Below are 19,210 nucleotides of genomic sequence, written 5' to 3' on the forward strand. Positions count from 1 at the left end.
GCAACCCATGATTTATTTCTGGAGACTGACCCACTCAGCACAGATTTACTCTCAAACTAGGCTCTTTGAACCCAGAGTTTTTGCTTCCTGGAAGCACAGAGACTGTCCTGCAAAGTCTTCTGATCTTATCATTTAATAGAAAACTAGATAAAAGTTCTAAATGGGGGTGGGTGGGAATGTTCCAACTTTATATTTTATAAATATCATTTTTACTTGGGTGTCATTAGGAGACAGCAGTTGGGGGGCGACTTTGTGTGGTTCTGAAAACTTGCTATATTGTCTAAGACCCGATGTACATTCCTTTGGGATATAAATATCAATTTGATTAGCTAGCAGGTCTTGTCAGCTACAGTATCTTATCCCCTGGGGCATTTGAGCAATGACGTGGTCCCAGGACTTCTGTAAAAGGCTTGGGGGGTCTTAACTAAAGCCTATATAAGACAAGGTCTCTGCCCAGGCAAATACCCTAAGAGAAGAGCTCTCCTTAGATCTTAGATCTTTCTGCCCCCTTTTCTTCTCTCAGCTTTGGGAAACATCCACAAGGTGAGTTTAGCCTTTCAGCCTAGAGATTTTTTTTCCCTGCCATTTTTTATTATTTTTGCAGCCATTGGCAACAACCAAGCCATTAAAAAAATAGCCACCTGCATGGAAACTTATCAAGATTCTCAGACCAAAGAAGCTGTCAAGCAATGAGAGGTTTATTCTTATTATTCTTATTACCACAGATTTTTTGTTTTGCTTGTTTTTGGCGTTTGTGCAAACTGGGGGGGGGGACAATGATCAGAGAAGAGCAAATTAATCTTTGTGACCATCCTGGTGGAAAAAAAACACAACCTGGGTGGACAACAGGATTGGAAAAAAAAATTATTTTTTTGACGAAGGAACTCTGCTCGCTGGTTTTGAATGGCAGCTCCTTTGCCTTGGACTGTAATCATTGCTTTTGCTGCTACTGCTGCTGCTATTTCCTAGCGATACAAGGAGAGCTCATGCCGCTGCCCCATCTGGTGGCTGAAGAACAACTTGAGCTCTGGCAGCTACAGCCGACTACTCTTGAGACCTCCTGCACCTAGTTACCTCTGCTTGAAAATGCTATTCGGATCTCTCTCTGAAACCCTGGATGGCTGCTGCCAGCCAGAGTAGACAATGCTGAGCTACAAAGGCCCATGGTCTGACTCAGTTTAAGGCAGCCTCCCATGTCCCTATTAACTCATAACTTTCCTTTCTGTCTTTAACCTCAGCTAACTATTTCTCCCTCCTCCCCCTATAGCTTTGATAATGGCTTTCGCCGGTATCCTGTCTGATGCGGACATTGAAGCTGCCCTGAAAAGCTGCCAAGGTAATTTCTATCTTTAAAAGTATTTGGTTTCCCTACCCTCAGGCAAACAATATATTTTAAAGAAATCTGTAACTTTCTCCCTGCTCTTCCATTCTCCATTCCTGGACTTGATTGTGCAGCGCTAGTGGAAAAACAGACACTTTTCTAAAATACACTTTCCTAAAAATGCAAAGCAAAACAAACAATCAATCAATCAATCCTTCCCAAAAAGTTATTTCCCCCCCTCAAAGCAGACAAAATAACTTAACCAGCTATTGAAACACAGCCAAGCCACAACGTTTTGTAAATTAGAAATTGTGTGTCTATGAACTGAACGAATTCTATCCAAAATAATTTTGGCAGTGAGCTTGTCACGACCAATAACTGTGAGTTGTCTGCACCTCATAAAGAAGACAGACTTAAGACAGATAGAGATGTAGACTATTTAAACAAAAAACAAACAAACCCTGTTTTTCAAATATTTTCACCTCGCTTTTCAGTCAGGTACTTGTACTACAGGAGATGGCAGATCACACAGGCAAAGAAGCTTATACAAAACTAGGTTAGCCCTGGGTGAGGATAATATTTTTGAAATATGGGGCTGTATCCAATGTGATTAAAATCTGTTATATTAAATTCACGGTCCACCTTCTTTGTGTATATTAACTACCACAAAGAGGAGGTATGTCCTCTGCTTCCCCCAACATTCATTTTATATGTAATTGGTTAAAATTTGTGCTAACCCTGAATGACAACTGTGATAACACTATTTGTAATAATTGCAGATAGAAAAAAAATGGTTGTTGTTGTGCTTAGTGGGCAAAATAATAATAATAATAATAATAATAATAATAATAATAATAATAATAATAACAATATTTGGATATGAGTGCAAAGAGCAATACAACCAGCGGATGTATTACAGTATAGCCACCCTCTTTGCTGCTATTGTCTGGAATCTTAATAGGAAAAAAACCCCTGATTTCAAAGGCCCAATGTGTTATTTGTGGGCATAGCTGTGGGAGAATGGTGGGTGCCGCCCAAAAATGATTCGGAAGTTTTGCAGAAAAAAAACAGCAAAGCAGCCTTCTTTTTCTTTTGGTTTCTGTTGGGTGAGCAAAAGGAAATTCCAGAGCTGGGAGCAAATGGCCTCTTGAAAGTCCCAACCTTGTTTGCCTGCAGAGAAATTGCAGGAAAAATTTCACCAAAATTCTCGGGGTTGGAGGGGGTAGAAATTCGCTAACAATTTCTAGCCCCTGGAGTAGCACAAGTTCCTTCCCCACCCCACCCCGCAAGGGGTTTTCCCCACCCCATTAAGCGGCAACCACAACTGTGTATCTTGACATCCTCCTCCCCCTACAAATCGCCTGGACATGGTGTCATTTCAGGCCAATGCCAAGGGCTACTGCAGACAACAGAGTTTGGAAACCACAGCAAAGTGTGTATGTGCAAGACCAACATGTTGAGTTGGGATGGAAAGATCTATCAGTTTAAGTTCTCTGTTTCTCATTTACCCTGCCTTAAATTTAGTTCTCCACATTTTGCAACAAGCTGAATATTTAAAATAATAATAATAATAATAATAATAATAATAATAATAATAATAATCCTGATTAAAATTTATCAGCATTTATGTGCAAATTTCTCTGACCGAACACATTTTTCTATGTAGCTTTGACTAACGTACACATTTTTTGCAAGCCGTTTCCCCTAATATAATGCATTTTTATATGTTATTTCCACTGATGTCTTCGGGGGGGTTTTGCACACTTCCTTCTAATTTATGCGTTTTTTTGCTAACACTGGTTGGATAACTGCATTGCAAAATCCGAATAAGTGTGAATTTCAAAGGATAGCTGCGTTTCGGTTCACATATCGCTTCGGAAAGTGTGGATTTGATAAATTTGGCTTTAAATGCCCATAGAATCAGATTTCACCTTCGCCCCTAGTGCCGAGCCTCTCAGAGAGAATATTCCCTAAGCTATAATTGAACTCTGCAATCTTAGCATGATTTAGAGCCAGAGTCGTCAAACTTTTCAGACCCTGGGCCAATAGTGCAGTTAGGTAATTTTAGACTCCGGGTTCAGTGACCTTATGGGGAGGGAGGGCACTTGTTAGATGACAGCATCTGCTACTGCACCAGCCTGGCTGTGTTTGGGGCTTTTCTGGCTCATTTTGCATAGTGGGACCCCAGACCTTTGCCCCAAAGTCTTGGCCTGACAGCTCTTCTACCTGGTGGGACTCACCTTATCTCCAACTTGCAACATGGCATTCACTTCTATTTGTTTTGATCTTCTTTAAATATATATATATATATATTTATGCATGCAAACAGAACATTTTTTAACCGCCTCCATTGCGGGGCATGATCTGCTTGTTGGTGCCAAACCATTAGCTGAAGATGATGATGGGCATTTCCTGATTCCTAAAGGAAGTTCTATGATTGTCCTGTTTTAGACCTACCCAGCCTGGTTTCGAAAACAAGACCAACTTGTGGGTCTCAGGGCTCCTTTTAGACTGATAATTCCCAGCTGCTGAAACCCAACGTGCACAGCTGAAACTATGTGAATTTCAAGTAGCAAATTGCTTTGCATTTTTGTATCAGTGCACATCCAACTTAAAATGCAACTCTTATTTACTGTGCCTTTTTGAGAGGCATGGTAATTTGATTTGTCTGGACCCTTTATTGAGTCCTATAATTAATTCGAGCAGAATTGCTACCCCAAAGGCAAACTTCCCTGAAAACATATGGTAGGATGGAAGGCTAAATATGACATTTTTTGGGAGACAAGTTGTCCTCATTCATGTACGATGGTCAGGGGGGAAAATTTATTTCCTTTAACTTCTCCCCTCCTTTTTCTTCCAATATTTCACCATCTCTTTTCATTTTTCTGCTTCAAAAGCTCCCGATTCCTTCACTTACAAAAGCTTCTTTGAGAAAACGGGTCTAAGCAAAAAATCTAAGGAAGAACTGGGGAAAGTATTTGGAGTCCTTGACCAGGACAAGAGTGGATTCATTGAGAAAGAAGAACTGCAGTGAGTAGAAGGGGAAGAAATGCCTTTCCCAGAGACAATTTTCAGTTTTACAATCGGTAGTTAACCTGCATGCCATTGGGTCAGATCCAAATATGCCCCCTTGTGCAGAAGGCATCTTATGTTCATGATGAAAGGTGCGCTCCACTTATGGACAAACTATTTCATACCTGACGCTAGATCCAAAATGAAACTAGATCCAAAGAAGTTGATTTGCTGGTTCAACAACTTGTGCAACCTTTTACACAATCAGAAACAGAAGAACAGTTATAGAGCCTTCCAGTAATAGCATAGCACAAATTCTTAAGCACATACAGAACAGCACTGGTGACTAGGTAAATGTAAAGGTAAAGGACCCCTGGACGGTTAAGTCCAGTCAAAGGTGACTATGGGGTTGCGGTGCTCATCTTGCTTTCAGGCCGAGGGAGCCAGTGTTTGTCTGCAGACAGCTTTCCAGGTCATGTGGCCAGCATGACTAAACCGCTTCTGGCACAACAGGACACTGTGATGAGTGTCAGAGTGCATGGAAACACAGTTTACTTTCCCACCGCAGCAGTACCTACTTATTTATCTACCTGCACTGGTATGCTTTCGAACTGCTAGGTCAGCAGGAGCTAGCACAGAGCAATAGGAGCTCACCTCACCACACAGATTCGAACTGCCAAACATCCGATCAGCAAGCCCAAGAGGGTCAGTGGTTTAGACCACAGCACCACCTGTGTCCCTGTAGCATTGGTGACTATTGCCCTTTCATTCACAGTTCTCCGAAACCAACCCATTGAGCATAAATGTTCCTCAAAGTGGAGATGTATGCAAATAGTTCAGACAAGTCTCTCTCTCTCTCTCTCTCTCTCTCTCTCACACACACACACACACACACACACACAAATAATACTTTAGGCACAATCCAGCCTAAGTTAAGTACTTTTAAGTTTAATTGATATCAGTTGAAAAAGTACGAGTCACATAAATACACTGTTTGGGATATGCATGTTTTAAATAAATAGTAAATACCGTATTTTTTGCCCTATAGGACGCACTTTTCCCCCTCCAAAAATGAAGGGGAAATGTGTGTGCGTCCTATGGGGTGAATGCAGGCTTTCGCTGAAGCCTGGAGAGCCCCACCGCCAGCCCCACAAGCTCGGGGGACAGCGGGGAGGCGCAGCGCGCCTTTCCCGCTGTCCCCCGACTTGGTGAGAAGGCTGGCGGGGGGGAGAAGCCTGCTCCTCCCCGTTGCCAGCCCCGCAAACTCGGGGGACAGCGGGAGGCGCAGCGCGCCTTTCCCGCTGTCCCCCGACTTGGTTAGAAGGCTGGCGGAGGGCTTCTCCCTCCTCCAGCCTCGCAAGCTCCCAGAGCCATGCCAAAGCTGCACGCACGCTCTGGGTCCCGTTCTGGGGGCTGGCGTTGGGGGAAGCTCGGGCTTCCCCCGCCCCAGCCCCGCGCCTGGGGGGGGAATAAATTTTTTCCCCTTTATTTCCCCCCCCCCAAAAAAATCTAGGTGCGTCCTATGGGCCGGTGCATCCTATAGGGCGAAAAATACGGTATATGTTTACATCTTTCCCACTAAAATAAGAATGCTTCGAAGTGCTTGATTCTGTCTGCACTGTTTCCTTAGCATTTGAAAACACTCCATCGTTAGTGATCAGAGTGCTACATATGCATTATTTCAGCACTGTATTATTCCTATACTGTAATATGGAAGATGGTGATGGGTGGTATTCAGTGCTAGGCCCACTCAGAGTAGACCCATTGAAGTTCATGGACATGATTAGCTTAGAGTCATTAATTTCAGTGGGTCTGTTGTACGTGGGGCTTAGCTGAACACAACAACAATAACATCGCCGTAAAAACTGTTATTATTAAGTATTGCACTCATACTGAATGCAGAATTTATGTATATATATTCTAACCACTTAGTCATTTCTTGAAATATAAACTGGTATACATGTTAAATACATACATACATTCATACATATATACATACATACAATTAACGACAAAGGTGCAAAGGCTCATGCATTGCCTGCAGATATTCAGCACCAAAGCTAAGACTTGAACTAGGGTTTTTTCATAGGGTGGTCATCACATGCCTTAGAGAACAGTCCTCTGGTTGAAAGGCTGTCTGGTTTAAAGATAACGAACCCTCCTAAGGGAGAGCAGGAGGGGACTTGAAGTTGTCCATCAACAGTTAGCAGCATCTGGAAAGCAGACAGAGCAGACAAACACCTGCTCCTGATATGTCTTCCCCACTAGGGTGAGATCTACTGCATTTTTATTACAATTATCCTAAAGCTACACCTATACATATAAAGAAGCAAATGCAAATTTTATGCTGATCAGTGCCCTCTTTTCTGGTAATGCCATTTCCTCTCTCTTTTTTTGGCCACTTTCAGAGCTTTCCGAATATAAGACCCCAGGTGTAACTTAAGTCCCCAGTGGTACCTTTGCCACATTCCATACGAATTACGGAACCATATTCAGGGCTCAGAGGTTAAGAAACATAGCAGAACAAAGAGGCCGACCCAACAGTAGCTGTTTTTGCATTCCTTAGTACAGTATCAGCTTCACCTACCTCTCCCATCAAATTAAAGCGCAGGGGCTGCGGAGAATACAGGGGAATGGAAATGCAGCACTTTGAAGCACAGCAGGCATGTGGAATTTGTTTTGCATTTCACCTAGATTGACAGCCCAAGTGGCAGAATGCAGAAGAGATCTCAATGGCCTATGAAAGCTTGAATAATAAGAATGTTTTGGTTGGCGGGACGATTGGATAGTGGGTGACTTTTTGGCATGTGAAAGAATTTGGGGGGCGCAAGCAGTAACTTATATGAAAGGGGTATTGGAGGTGCGGGAATGCCAGAGGTTAACAAATTATTATGACAATTACAAATATATTTCTTCCTGCCCTATGGCTTTTCTTGACAAGAGGGGAGGCTTTGCATAGGCTTTTTTTCCCAGCAGAAAGGAATGCTTCATGGCGAATGTTGATAAAACCACACTGTAGCCTCACTGTAGCTTGCTAACCTATCACTCATCAATCAATTCTTCTCTGACAGAAATTTCATGCAGAATTTCAAACCAGGCGCCAGAGTGTTGACTGACAAGGAGACCAATGCTTTCCTGGCGGCAGGTGACACCGATGGAGATGGCAAAATTGGAGTGGAAGGTGGGGATAAATTAGCGGAATGCTTACCTATTAATTCACCTGGATCTGACATGTATGCCTTGCTTGTCCTGTTATCTTTAATATAATAGGGATAGGGAGTTTATGACAATGAACAAATTAAAAGTGATCAGGGCTTCTGGAATTTTCTTCCGAGACAAACTAAAATCCAAAAACAGAAAGTTCAGGTTCTATGATTCTATCTTGCAAATTGCCCAGAATTTGATTCTTGTTCCTTGTAAATATGATGTACTTCTTTGGTAAGATGCAAAGGAGGGGAGCAGGGGCCTCTAACCTTCCCCTCTTCCTGGCCCTCAATCTAGAGTTTCCCTTGAAGAAGGGAGCTCAAACTGAACAAAATAGAAGTTCCCTCCCCAGTGTAAATGGCATGTGGGGAGGGGTCCAGACTGGGAACACAGATTGGTAGCACAGTGGGGAGAAAGGGTTGGGTGGCTCACACTGGCAAAGTGTGGTAAAACATACATACAATAAAAAACCTGGCAGTTAATGGTAGAGAGGTGTATTTATAGCACCATACATTTAAAGCACACACCCCTCCCTCCCCCGAATTTAGGAAACTGTAGTTTGCTAAGGGTGTGGGGAATTGTAGCTCTCTGAGGGGTAAACTACAGTTCCCATGATTCTTTGAGGGGCGCTTAAAATGTATGGTGTGTATGCAACCATTGAATTCAGTCTCTGGCAGAAGTCTGTGTGTGACATCATTAGAGAGAATCAGTATGGATTCTGAAAAAGAAAAATAAAGCTGTCTAGTTTTCTCAACAGCAAAATAATTAAATCTGGGTTTTGTTTTTGCTTTTCTAGAGTTCCAAGCACTGGTTACAAGCAAGTGATCAAGTGGAAGACCAAGCTATTGTATTGTAAAACACTATTTCTTATTGCAAATCTACTATTTATTTATACATTTTATACAGTTAAATGGCATTGACAGTTGCCAATATATTGTTTCTTACTGTTAGAGGACTTTGTTAAACTCCCAATGCGCTGTTTGATCTTTCTTATTGTCTGGTGTCACAAATTCGTAGTTAAAGGAGGTCTGCATCAAACAGAGACAAAGTTGGAATCTAAGGAGTAGAACTTCGAACTTTTATGTTTCACTTGCAGTAGGCGCTAGTAGGAACACTCAATAAATGTGAGATTTGAAAGAGATCTCTGGATCAAAAGTTAACCAACATCAATCTTCCTTCCAATCAAGGTATATGAAATGACAATGGGAGAATCATGTTGATTTTTGTTTATGTTTAAACAAAAATGTTTAAAGAGAATATTTAAACTGGTCCTTGCCTTAACACAACCAGCTTCATTAAATGCCTTGCTGTAGTTAACTCTGGTGGAATTGTTCATTTGTACATATAAAGAGACTTCATCATTCACAAATTAGGGAATCGTTCTTTACTTGTTTAACTTATGTTGTTAAGTTTCCCTTCTTTCTTTTGTACATTGCGAATGTAAAAAAAAAAAACAGCAACACAACATGTTAGCTTTGTTATGCTTTGGAAACATTCGTTTTTAGCTGACGGTGTGGATATGGAATGCTGAGTGGGGAAGGGAGCCAGAATGGAACTGGCAAGCCCAGCATGGAAATAGCACTCAATAACACACACCAGCAAACATATACTGCATTTTCCTGGACCCAGAGACAAGGCCTCCTTCTGGCATGGAGTCACAGAGCAATATAAGGAAGGCAGGAATTAAGTGTTGATAAAAGGCAAAGGCAGAAGACTTGTTGATCTTTCTGGATGATGGCAGAGAAGGAACTAGGTGCGGATAACTCATTTCTTCTCTTTGACAAAGGAGCCCCTGGGGTGGGAGACATATAATAATGGTTGTAAACTGGATATTTAGACCTCCCACAGCATGGTCAGCTATGGAAGTGCTAGGACAAATTTGAGGGTCAGTTCCACCGGCTTGGATTCTGTCCTCAAAGCTGCTCTGACCTGACAAACCACCCCAGCAATTCCTTTTGATCAGTGGCGTAGCGTGGGTGGTGCAGGGGGGGCCGGCCGCACCGGGCGCAACATCTGGGGGTTAGGGTTAGGGGGCGCAAATCCACGTGTTAGGGGGCGCAAATCCACAGGTTAGGGGGCACAAATTACTTGCCTTGCCCCGGGTGCTGACAACCCACGCTACGCCACTGCTTTTGATATAGAGAAATAGGGGTGGTTGGCTTTTGCTGCTCAACCCCCCCAAGGGACTGATTCCCCTAAGTCCAGGATCAGCCAGAGATGAACGGATGGAGGCAGATCTTTATTTTTCTGTTGCAAAAGAGTTCCCTCCCCTCCTTGCAAGGAGGCAAGAGAGACCCAAAACTAAGAAGAAACGTCTTTTTTTAAGGGTTTGCATTTCGGCGTGGAGAAGAAGGACATGCCCTCTACAGTCAGAAATTACATCACACATAAGGTGGGGTTAATGTGGCTCAGGCTGGCCAAGGCGTGATATTCCTGAGGATTTAGCAAGTTTTACACAGTTCCAGACACAGTTTGCACAAAACATTAGCGTTTGGTAAGACAACCAGGATGCCGGTCAGACACCCCTCAATGCAGAGCATCTGGGCAAACTGATGATCAATACAAAGGAGGTTCATAGATATAGGAGAGGAATCCCTTCAGGAACTTCCCCTGACTGCTATCTGCCTACCTGTTCTCAGGCAAGGGGGATTAAGGAGGCAGTGGAAATATTGAGATTCTTTAGGAGAGCCAAGATGGCTTTTGGATTGCTTTCCTGTACCGTTTTAGACATGTGGTTTATATACTTAGGTATGTGTGCAATTATCAACATTTATGGTATATTTGAGACCTTAGAATTCCTATAACACTTTGAAGTGGCAATATTCTTAAGGATGCCAGAGAAGCCACCCAAGGAACAAAGGAATGACGTTTATATTGAAACAGACCATAGGTCTCCCAGGGTCAATATAGTCTGTATCAGGGTTGGGGGATTTCCAGTTCATGCTCCAAATGCAACCTACCAGTCGTCTCAATCTGGCCTGCTGGATTCCCCCCAGGCCATTCCCATAGCTATTGGGCTCTCTGTGTTTGTGTGTGTAACTGTGTGTTTGTATACTTTGGCCCGTCCAACCAATGCTATGTGGCTCCCAACCACCTCCCCTCAAAGGGGGGGGGGGAGGACCCTGGCAGTGTTTGTGCATGTGGCAAGGATGGAGATTCTTCATCCCTGGTCCACAATGACTCCTGTCTGTTGTGTGTTTCAAGCCTTTCCCAGGCTGGAGAACTGAACCCGGGATCTTCCCACATGCAAAGCATCTACTCTACTTCAGAATACGCAGGTGATGTATATGGCTCAACTGCACACGACCATAAGGGTTTTTTGGCTTTGGCACCTTTGCAGTTTGGGATGCAACGAGATCCGCGAATTGCAAGGAGGATGAGAGAATTGTGTGACGTTAAGACTGATGGACAGGGAGCATGCTTGTGCGGTCGCTTATTTGTTTAAGTTCATTTAAAAGCAACAAAAATCAAGATAGGCTTAATTTCATTATGTGTAGTAGTAGCTCAGCACAGAAATAAAAAATTATACTGAGAGAGAATTACCTAGAAATAATCGACCACTTGATGGCACTCTTGTTTTGCTCACAACCAAATGTTTGTACCTGGTACAGAATACCAGGATAAGACAGGATTATTTCCACAAGGCTGTCTTCATTGCATCACTCAACTCTGGCAAGTGCCCACAATAAAGAGAGCTCAATGCAAGGAATCCAGGATATTGCTCAATTACTCTGCCCTAGGAGGACAAGTTCAAAAAGGCCCAGGGAGATAAGTTGGTACATCCCAACCCTGAACTGACAGAGAAGCTACTTTCTCTCCAGAACTACCATACCAAGTGGCGGTTGCTTAGAGCTGATCAATATTAGCAGCCCCACAACTTAGTCTGCCTCTGCTGTAATCTATAATTTGCTCTTCCAGGTTATATATCCACTGCCACCACATGTGTAATTGAGTATTGACAGGTTGAAATTAAGAGGTATCAACAACAAAAAGCCAAACCACTATACAGTGGTACTTCGGGTTACAGACGCTTCAGGTTACAGACTCTGCTCACCCAGAAATAATACCTCGGGTTAAGAACTTTACCTCAGGATGAGAACAGAAATCGCACGGCAGCAGGAGGCCGCATTAGCTAAAGTGGTACCTCAGGTTAAGAACAGTTTCAGGTTAAGAACGGACCTCCAGAATGAATTAAGTTCTTAACCCAAGGTACCATTGTAATTCATGTCAACTGGTTCTTAACCTCATCAGTACTGGCTCCAGCTTTTGGGGGGCAAAGGCAAGATGTTCAGAAGGCGGCCCCCCATCTCTGTGATTTTATTTAGAGAGAGAGAGATAGAGAATGAAGGGGGTGTGCCTTTGGGGAGAAGATTACAGCACTTGCTATGTCAGCAAGGGGTGGGGAAATCAGCAGGGCCAAAAGGCTCCAGAGGTCAATCGATGGCCCCTTGCCGGGTTTGTGGGCCTTGGCAAGGGCCTGATGGTGCCAATTGCTGACACCAGCTGCAACCCAAGTGCACTTTCAAGAATAATCCCTGACTCTGCTCCAATAGTTAATGCTGTTTTGCATTTGCTGCTTTTTCACCTTCCGAAGGTCCAGCAAAATGCAGGAAGTATTCCTACCTTAGTTATTAGACTGGTGGAAAAGGGGGTGCTTTTCTGTGTGCCTGAGGAAGAGGAAGGGGGTGTTTTCAAGTGTGCATGCGCTAGAGTGGTGGCAAGCACTGAAGAAATGGTGGCATTTTCCTCAGTGGAGGAGAAAACTCAGTAGCAGCTTGAGGCTTGTGCGCACATTATGTTTGCCCTTCCTTTGCCGGCAGAAGAAATCTGAAGAGCTTAAAGCAGGCATAGGCAAACTCGGCCCTCCAGATGTTTTGAGACTACAATTCCCATCATCCCTGGCCACTGGTCCTGTTAGCTAGGGATGATGGGAGTTGTAGTCCCAAAACATCTGGAGAGCCGAGTTTGCCTATGCCTGGCTTAAAACTTCGCTAGTAGCATCAAACACATTTCAGTAAGTCAGTCTCACTTGCTCTATGCTTATAATATAGATATTACGGGAAACTTAGAGTATGTTCAAAAGAAACTTTAAAAAGTATGTTTGTTTTTCATTCAACTGGCATATAAATTTTATGAAGTAAGTAAGTAAAAAAAGGTGAAAATCACTGCAATACCCATTCGAAAGGAGGAATAGTGTAGTCTATGCAAATTTTACAGTCGAGATGGCAGCAAAATGAACACATCGAGGTGGACTTTGATTCAAACCACTGAGGTCCAGCGCCAAGGGCCTTCTGGCGGTTCCCTCACGGTGAGAAGTGAGGTTACAGGGAACCAAGCAGAAGGCCTTCTCAGTGGTGGCGCCTGCCCTGTGGAACGCCCTCCCACCAGATGTCAGGGAAGTAAACAACTATCTGACTTTTAAAAGACATCTGAAGGCAGCCCTGTTCAGGGAAGTTTTTAATATTTGATGTTTTGTTCTGTTTTTAGTGTTCTGTTGGGAGCCGCCCAGAGTGGCTGGGAAAACCCAGTCAGATGGGTGGGATATAAATAATAAAATTGTTGTTGCTGCTGCTGGTTTGTGTGTTGCTGTTGCCCTTTGCACTGATCCACTTGAGGCTGCAGGAAAAAAGGAAAAGTGAGGCTGCATTGGTTTCTAGGTCCTAAACATGTCTGCACCCCCAAGGCAGGCCATTGGTTCCTCCTTACCTGGGACGGTACTGGAACAACTAATGAACTATTGACAACCACTGTGCCGAAGAAGAACCACCAACCTGACCAGAGTTGTGATCACCCCAAAATTACAATACCAGGAGGCAATGGAGGGCTGCAGGGCAGGCAACTGGAAGCAACTATCAAGAGATGGCAGGAGAGGTGTCCAGTGACTGGGTAAGGTTAGCATCCCACAAGAGTTAGCAACAGAACTCCAAAACACTTGAATTCTGAGCTTGCTATCTAATTTCCAGGCAAACTGTCTCATGGCTTGACACTGAGGCTCCCCCGCTAGCTCAACAAATCTGAGACACTTTTGACACTTACCATTACATTAGAGACGATAAAAAATTTATGGTAAGACAGGTGCGGTGTCTGCTTCGTTGATCGTTAACAGTAGATAAAAATGAAAAACAAAAACAAACAAAAAACCCTGCATCCAGGAAGTCCTTAGAAGCCTTTTCTTTCTGTAACAGTCCTGCGAAAGAGTTAATGTCGAAAAGGACAGTGCCTTTGCTTGTTTAGAACAGTGCCACTATATTTATAGAGGACATAGGAACTAGGATATGATCTGGAAGCACAGGAACTTAGGTAAAGGTAAAGGGACCCCTGACCGTTAGGTCCAGTTGCAGACGACTCTGGGGTTGCGGCACTCATCTCACTTTATTGGCCGAGGGAGCCGGCGTACAGCTTCCGGGTCATGTGGCCAGCATGACTAAGCTGCTTCTGGCGAACCAGAGCAGTGCACGGAAACGCCGTTTACCTTCCCGCCGGAGTGGTACCTATTTATCTACTTGCACTTTGACGTGCTTTCGAACTGCTAGGTTGGCAGGAGCTGGGACCGCGCAACGGGAGCCCCGTTGCATGGATTCGAACCGCCGACCCATAGGAACTAGGATATGATCTGGAAGCACAGGAACTTACTGAAGCTAAAACAGCCTGGATCTTGTCTGTGTCAGGGTAGGAGACTGCCTGGGAATCCCACAGGTGCCATCTTGAGTACCATGGGGAAAAGGTGGGATATAAATGAAATAGAATCATAGAAGTGTAGTCGGAAGGAACCCCAAGCGGCACCTGGTAGGAATCACTGCTAAATAATAAAAGTACGATATTGGCCCAAATATAAGCCACACCCGCAAATAAGCCGCACCTTTAAAATTGGGGTGGGGGGGAGAAAAAAAGACAATACCCAAATATAAGCCACTCCCTTAAAATTGGGTTACAGGCTGAAAACCGCTGCAGTTGGTAAAATTGTAACTCCGAGCCAATTTAAGCCTTTGATCTTGCAAGCCCACAAAAGTTACCGTACAATTGCTAAATTCACAAATTCAGTTACTACAATTCCACAGGCTTTCACACCCGCAAATGGCAAAGGTAGAAGAAAATCCTAAGGGTTAATTGCACAACAGTCTCAAGCTCGCAAATCAGCAATAAAACTTTTGTTGTTGTTCCGTTTTACCGCTTGTGCCTGCTTCAGCAGTGATTTCGTAAAAGCCCATTTTTTGTAAGGTCGCAAACTTAAGCCGCACTTTTACTTTTCATGGTCAGAATTTGGAAAAATAAAGTGCGGCTTATATTCGGGGCAATATGGTAAATACCGAATTGGATTCGGAATTATTCTTGAATTTCATCCTCCAATCTAGATGCCCTTGAGACATGACAATTGGGGCACCTCATGATGGGGATGGCCAATCCTTGCCTCTTAGTTCTCTTTGGCATGTGATTCCGGATTCAATGACTGATGCCCATTGACGAATCTGCTCTTTGTGAATTTGTCTCCCGTTCTTTTGCAGCCAACTACCTTCCCTCCCATCACCACATCTTGTGGAAATGAGTTAAACATACATCCCATGAATAAATAACTCGTTTTGTTTGTCCTGAATCTATGAGCAATCCATTTGCGATGCAAGGGACTCATCAGGTCTGCACTTGTTCAGCTCTGACAATGCTGTAGCATTATCTTCTTCTAGTCGCTGGGCTCTGAGTTGCTGCACTGATAATTATTTTAAGACAATGATCACAGGCGCTGGAACCTTAGAAGAGGAGCCGGTAACAATATACGCAGCCAACACCCTCTCTTGCCCATAGCTTTTACCGATTCTCGAGATGCATTTTCTAATCATCCTTTAACCTTTAGGGCAGAGTTATTGTTAAAATAACAGAGAAAACCTGAATAATTCAGCAATCGAAAGATCGCCCTCCCTGATTATGCTGCTGACAGCAACCAGAAACATCTTGGACAATTGCATGTAGCATCACGGTCACAAGATAGTGTTACTGGGTCATTGACGACACTCAACAATCTGTTTAATGATCATCATAGAGTATATCGAACGGTAGCGACGGCAGCAGAGAACTGAATTGCTTTGAAGCTGTAAGCCAATCAAGGACACAAACTGCTGGAATTGATATGCTATTTACAAAACTACGCTCTTTCTTTGATGTTTTCTACCACTGCGTGTGCCCCCTTTCCAACCAATGAGAGTTTCTTGGGTCCAAGCTACCCAAGGCTTTAGTTTCCTCTGAACGAACAAGAGAGCACTGGGAATTTATGGCGTCTTTGATCACAAGGAAAGGCTCTTACTGCAGGCAGCCGATCCTTGACAATCAACTCACAGCTCCAACCTGCCTACTGCAAAACGGTTTCCCTGCCTTTCCCACATGCTCTATTCACTAGTATGTTGCTGAATGCAAGTAGCTTTTTACCTGTTAAAAAATGAGCTGGGGTTAGGGATGGTGGAGAGTTTTGATTCAGTTGACATTTAAAGACCAAGCTACCTGCTTTTCACTTTCTGAGACAATGCAAGAACCAACACAGTAATCCCTTGAAATTTGCACTTCTCTGAAATTTGCAATTCAGTTCGCCAGCCAAGTTCAGTTCTCCCCCATTTTTATTTCAGTTTGCATTTTTTTTGTTATAATGCAAAGGTCCTCCTGGAAATTTGTCAGCATTTCAATGTGAATTTCTCCTGATACAGACATTTATGCAAAGCAGAATTTTTGCTCATTTTTCTGTTCGTTTCATTAATATTTGCATCCGTGTGCATACTTTGCCGTAGTATAGGTGCTTTTGTACACAGCACTTGGCTGGAGACCAGTATGGCAAAATTCATAGAACTGCGAAGTTTCATAGAACTGATGAATTTCTGCCCCATTCCCAGTCAAGCACGACTCTTCTTCTCCTCTTTAGTGTTGCATCGACTGCCTTCTGCTGCTTTACCACCTTACTTTTCGAGCTTTTTGAGCAACAATGCTACTGAAAAGTAAATGGCTTAAGACAAAGAGATGTCATTTAGCATGAAAAAAGAGAAACCTGGCATATCTCAAGTGCCTTTTGGTCCAGTGTATGTAATTAAGATGCCTCTTTTTTTATTTGCCCCTGATGATTTCATTCATTCTAATTAAGGTGGACAGAAAGCAATGCTTCAGATAAGAGTGTCATTAATTAATAAATAAATACCAGTAACTGTAGATTACCACCTGTATCGCTATACAGAAGTATTGCCTTCGTTCTGAAATACAGTTCTTTTTAGCTTTTGTAACCAAGCTTTCAGCTAGGATTAGTGTCACTTTGGTCCCTGGCGTCCGGTTTCAACCTTAAAGAACCTCTTTCTTAACAGTCACTGATTGGTGACATCTTCCTTTTCATGTTTTTAGCTGACCTTGTTGTCTCTTCACTATGCAGTTCGTTTATTTAATCATTTCCAAATAATTTTAACTGGAAAGCACTTTGCTAGGCATTCAGTTGTTATTTTTCTGGGGTTGGGTGGGGTTCTTATTTACATTTTTAGTAGAAATCCATTTATATGGGGTATGGAAGTATCATTAAGTTGGAAGAAGTGGTGGGGTAGTCTGATCCCTGCAGATAGTTAAGACAGGTTCCTCTCTATCTTAGTTCCTTTTCCAGTACAACCTTTAGAATATGCTTTTTTAAGGAATTTGTCTTAAAATGCATGTCGTCAGGAAAGAGGGCATGTGGGTCTATTTCACAGCCAAGCCTCCAGAGGAAAATACATTCGTTTGTAAACTATTCCTTCTAGCCTGGCATCCCTATGCATCTTAAGCAGTATATCTTGGAGACTCCAAAAGTTCTACTCTTACTACATTCTGCACCTAGTACATAATCTTATTATGTTCTATACTTAATACATATTCAGTTTGCTAGAAAACTATGTTGGAATAAATATGGTGGCCACATAGCAGCTGTCCGTGCACTGCACCTTACAGTTTGCCTAGAAGGACTATAAGCAAAGCTGGAAGCAATAATAATAATAATAAAAAACCGTAATTTTGTATTGTTTTTAAAGAGGGGGTGGGGAGGCATAGGATGTCCAGGGCCCACTGCAAAAGAATAGGGAGCCAGGCTCCCTAGCTCTCACTCACTCTAACAATCCCTCTGTTTCCAAGCACAGAGCAGGAATTCTGCTACAGAGCTATAACCCTTCACCGCTTGTTGTTGTATATTTCAATTGCAAATTGCATTAGGGTGGTACCTCGGGTTACAGACGCTTCAGGTTACAGACTCCGCTAACCCAGAAATAGTACCTCGGGTTAAGAACTTTGCTTCAGGATGAGAACAGAAATCGGGCTCCGGCGGTGCAGCAGCAGTGGGAGGCCCCAATAACTAAAGTGGTGCTTCAGGTTAAGAACAGTTTCAGGTTAAGAACAGACCTCCGGAACGAATTAAGAACTTAACCTGAGGTACCACTGTACTGTGTTTTACAATGGGGCATTTTTTTGTATTCAAGTTCCAAAACTGAAGTGCAGATCATCTCTTACACAGCTCTGTTTAATAACAACAGTCCTGTCAGAGCTGTCCCCATTTTCGCTGTCATTAAAAAGGTTTTTACATTCTCATTCTTCTTTTTCCCAAGATAGCAGCGACGTTTTAGGAAATGGCTTTGTTGTAGACGAGAAAGAGAAGCTTGATAAAGACAGTTCGCTCCAAACCCTATCAAGGTTTTCTCTGTCCGGCTGACAACTTCTCTTTCGTCAGGCTGGCACGAAGTCACTAGGCGTCTTTCACCTCCAGGTTCCTCCACAGGATCAGCAAACATGGAGGGATAAAAAACAGTGTTTTCTGTACATTTCCCTGTACATTACCTAACTGCCACAGGGGGTTTCCCAAGAGATGGCAGCTGGGGAGAAAAGGGTTAGCCCTTCCCTCAATGTATGCAGCCACTCACACCCAACATCTCTAATGCACAGCAATTAAACTGAGGAAGAAACATTTGCACAAACGTGATTGATTTCCTCAAGTTTATGTGACCCCAGTGGCAGAGCTAGCTGCACCCGGGGGGCAGGGTGAGTGTCCCAGGGGTGTGCCGCATGCGCCAAGCATCCCGGGGGGGGGGGCACCGCCAGCAGCGAGCATCCCAGGGGGGTGGAGCGGCAATATCACCCCTCTCAGGAAGGAGACCTGGGGCACACCGCACCCACCTTGCTCCACCTCTGAGTGAAAAGGGAAAGGAGCAGCAGAAAGAACAGGGGTGGCCCGCCATGTGGTTTCAGCCCCCCTCACCACTGTCTCCTGCCCTTCTCACCTGTGCTGGGCCCAGGGGTAACCCGTGAAACACGGTCCAGGACTGGTCCAGAATCCGAAGGTTCTGCCGGGAGTCAGTCCGACAGGGCCAAGGCAGGACACGAGGCAGGAAACCTGGCAAGGACAGGTACAAGATCTCAGGCAGGATCTAGCATACAGCAATGTTGCTCCCACAACCTGGGGCCGGGTTCGACAGCCTTTTATCTTTGTCGGGGTAGCGGCTGGTCCTGATCCCCCAGTGACTCACCTCCCTGTTTCGCCCGAAGGCGAGCACTCCTCCTGAGAGTACTCAGGTCTCTCCTTCTCTCAGACCTCAGTCTCTGCAGCTCGGGAGATGTCGGTGGGTTACTAAACCCAGAGGCCGCCTCATCCTCTCCTGACCCAACCAGCAGTGGAGCAGCTGTAAGTGATGGCCCAGCTGA

The 19,210-nt window shown here is 43.9% G+C and overlaps 1 protein-coding gene across 1 annotated transcript; it reads left to right on the forward strand.

Moving 5' to 3' along the window:
- The first annotated feature begins 369 nt into the window (after nt 1-369).
- OCM2 (oncomodulin 2) lies at nt 370-8,854 on the forward strand. Its single transcript, XM_083585447.1, has 5 exons — nt 370-543; nt 1,268-1,336; nt 4,219-4,351; nt 7,405-7,514; nt 8,334-8,854. The coding sequence occupies exons 2-5, from the start codon at nt 1,276-1,278 to the stop codon at nt 8,360-8,362; spliced, it is 333 nt and encodes a 110-aa protein (XP_083441573.1). The 5' UTR covers nt 370-543; nt 1,268-1,275; the 3' UTR covers nt 8,363-8,854.
- The last annotated feature ends 10,356 nt before the right edge of the window (nt 8,855-19,210 follow it).

The sequence above is a fragment of the Podarcis filfolensis genome (assembly GCF_964270895.1).
Source record: "Podarcis filfolensis genome assembly, chromosome: 14".
Classification (NCBI taxonomy): Eukaryota; Metazoa; Chordata; class Lepidosauria; order Squamata; family Lacertidae; genus Podarcis; species Podarcis filfolensis.

Coding starts and splice junctions, on each gene's coding strand:
- OCM2 (XM_083585447.1), top strand. CDS start 1,276: ATGGCTTTCGCCGGTATCCTGTCTGATGCGGACATTGAAGCTGCCCTG. Junction 4,352..7,404: donor ATTGAGAAAGAAGAACTGCA/GTGAGTAGAAGG, acceptor CTTCTCTGACAG/AAATTTCATGCAGAATTTCA. Junction 7,515..8,333: donor TGGCAAAATTGGAGTGGAAG/GTGGGGATAAAT, acceptor TTGCTTTTCTAG/AGTTCCAAGCACTGGTTACA.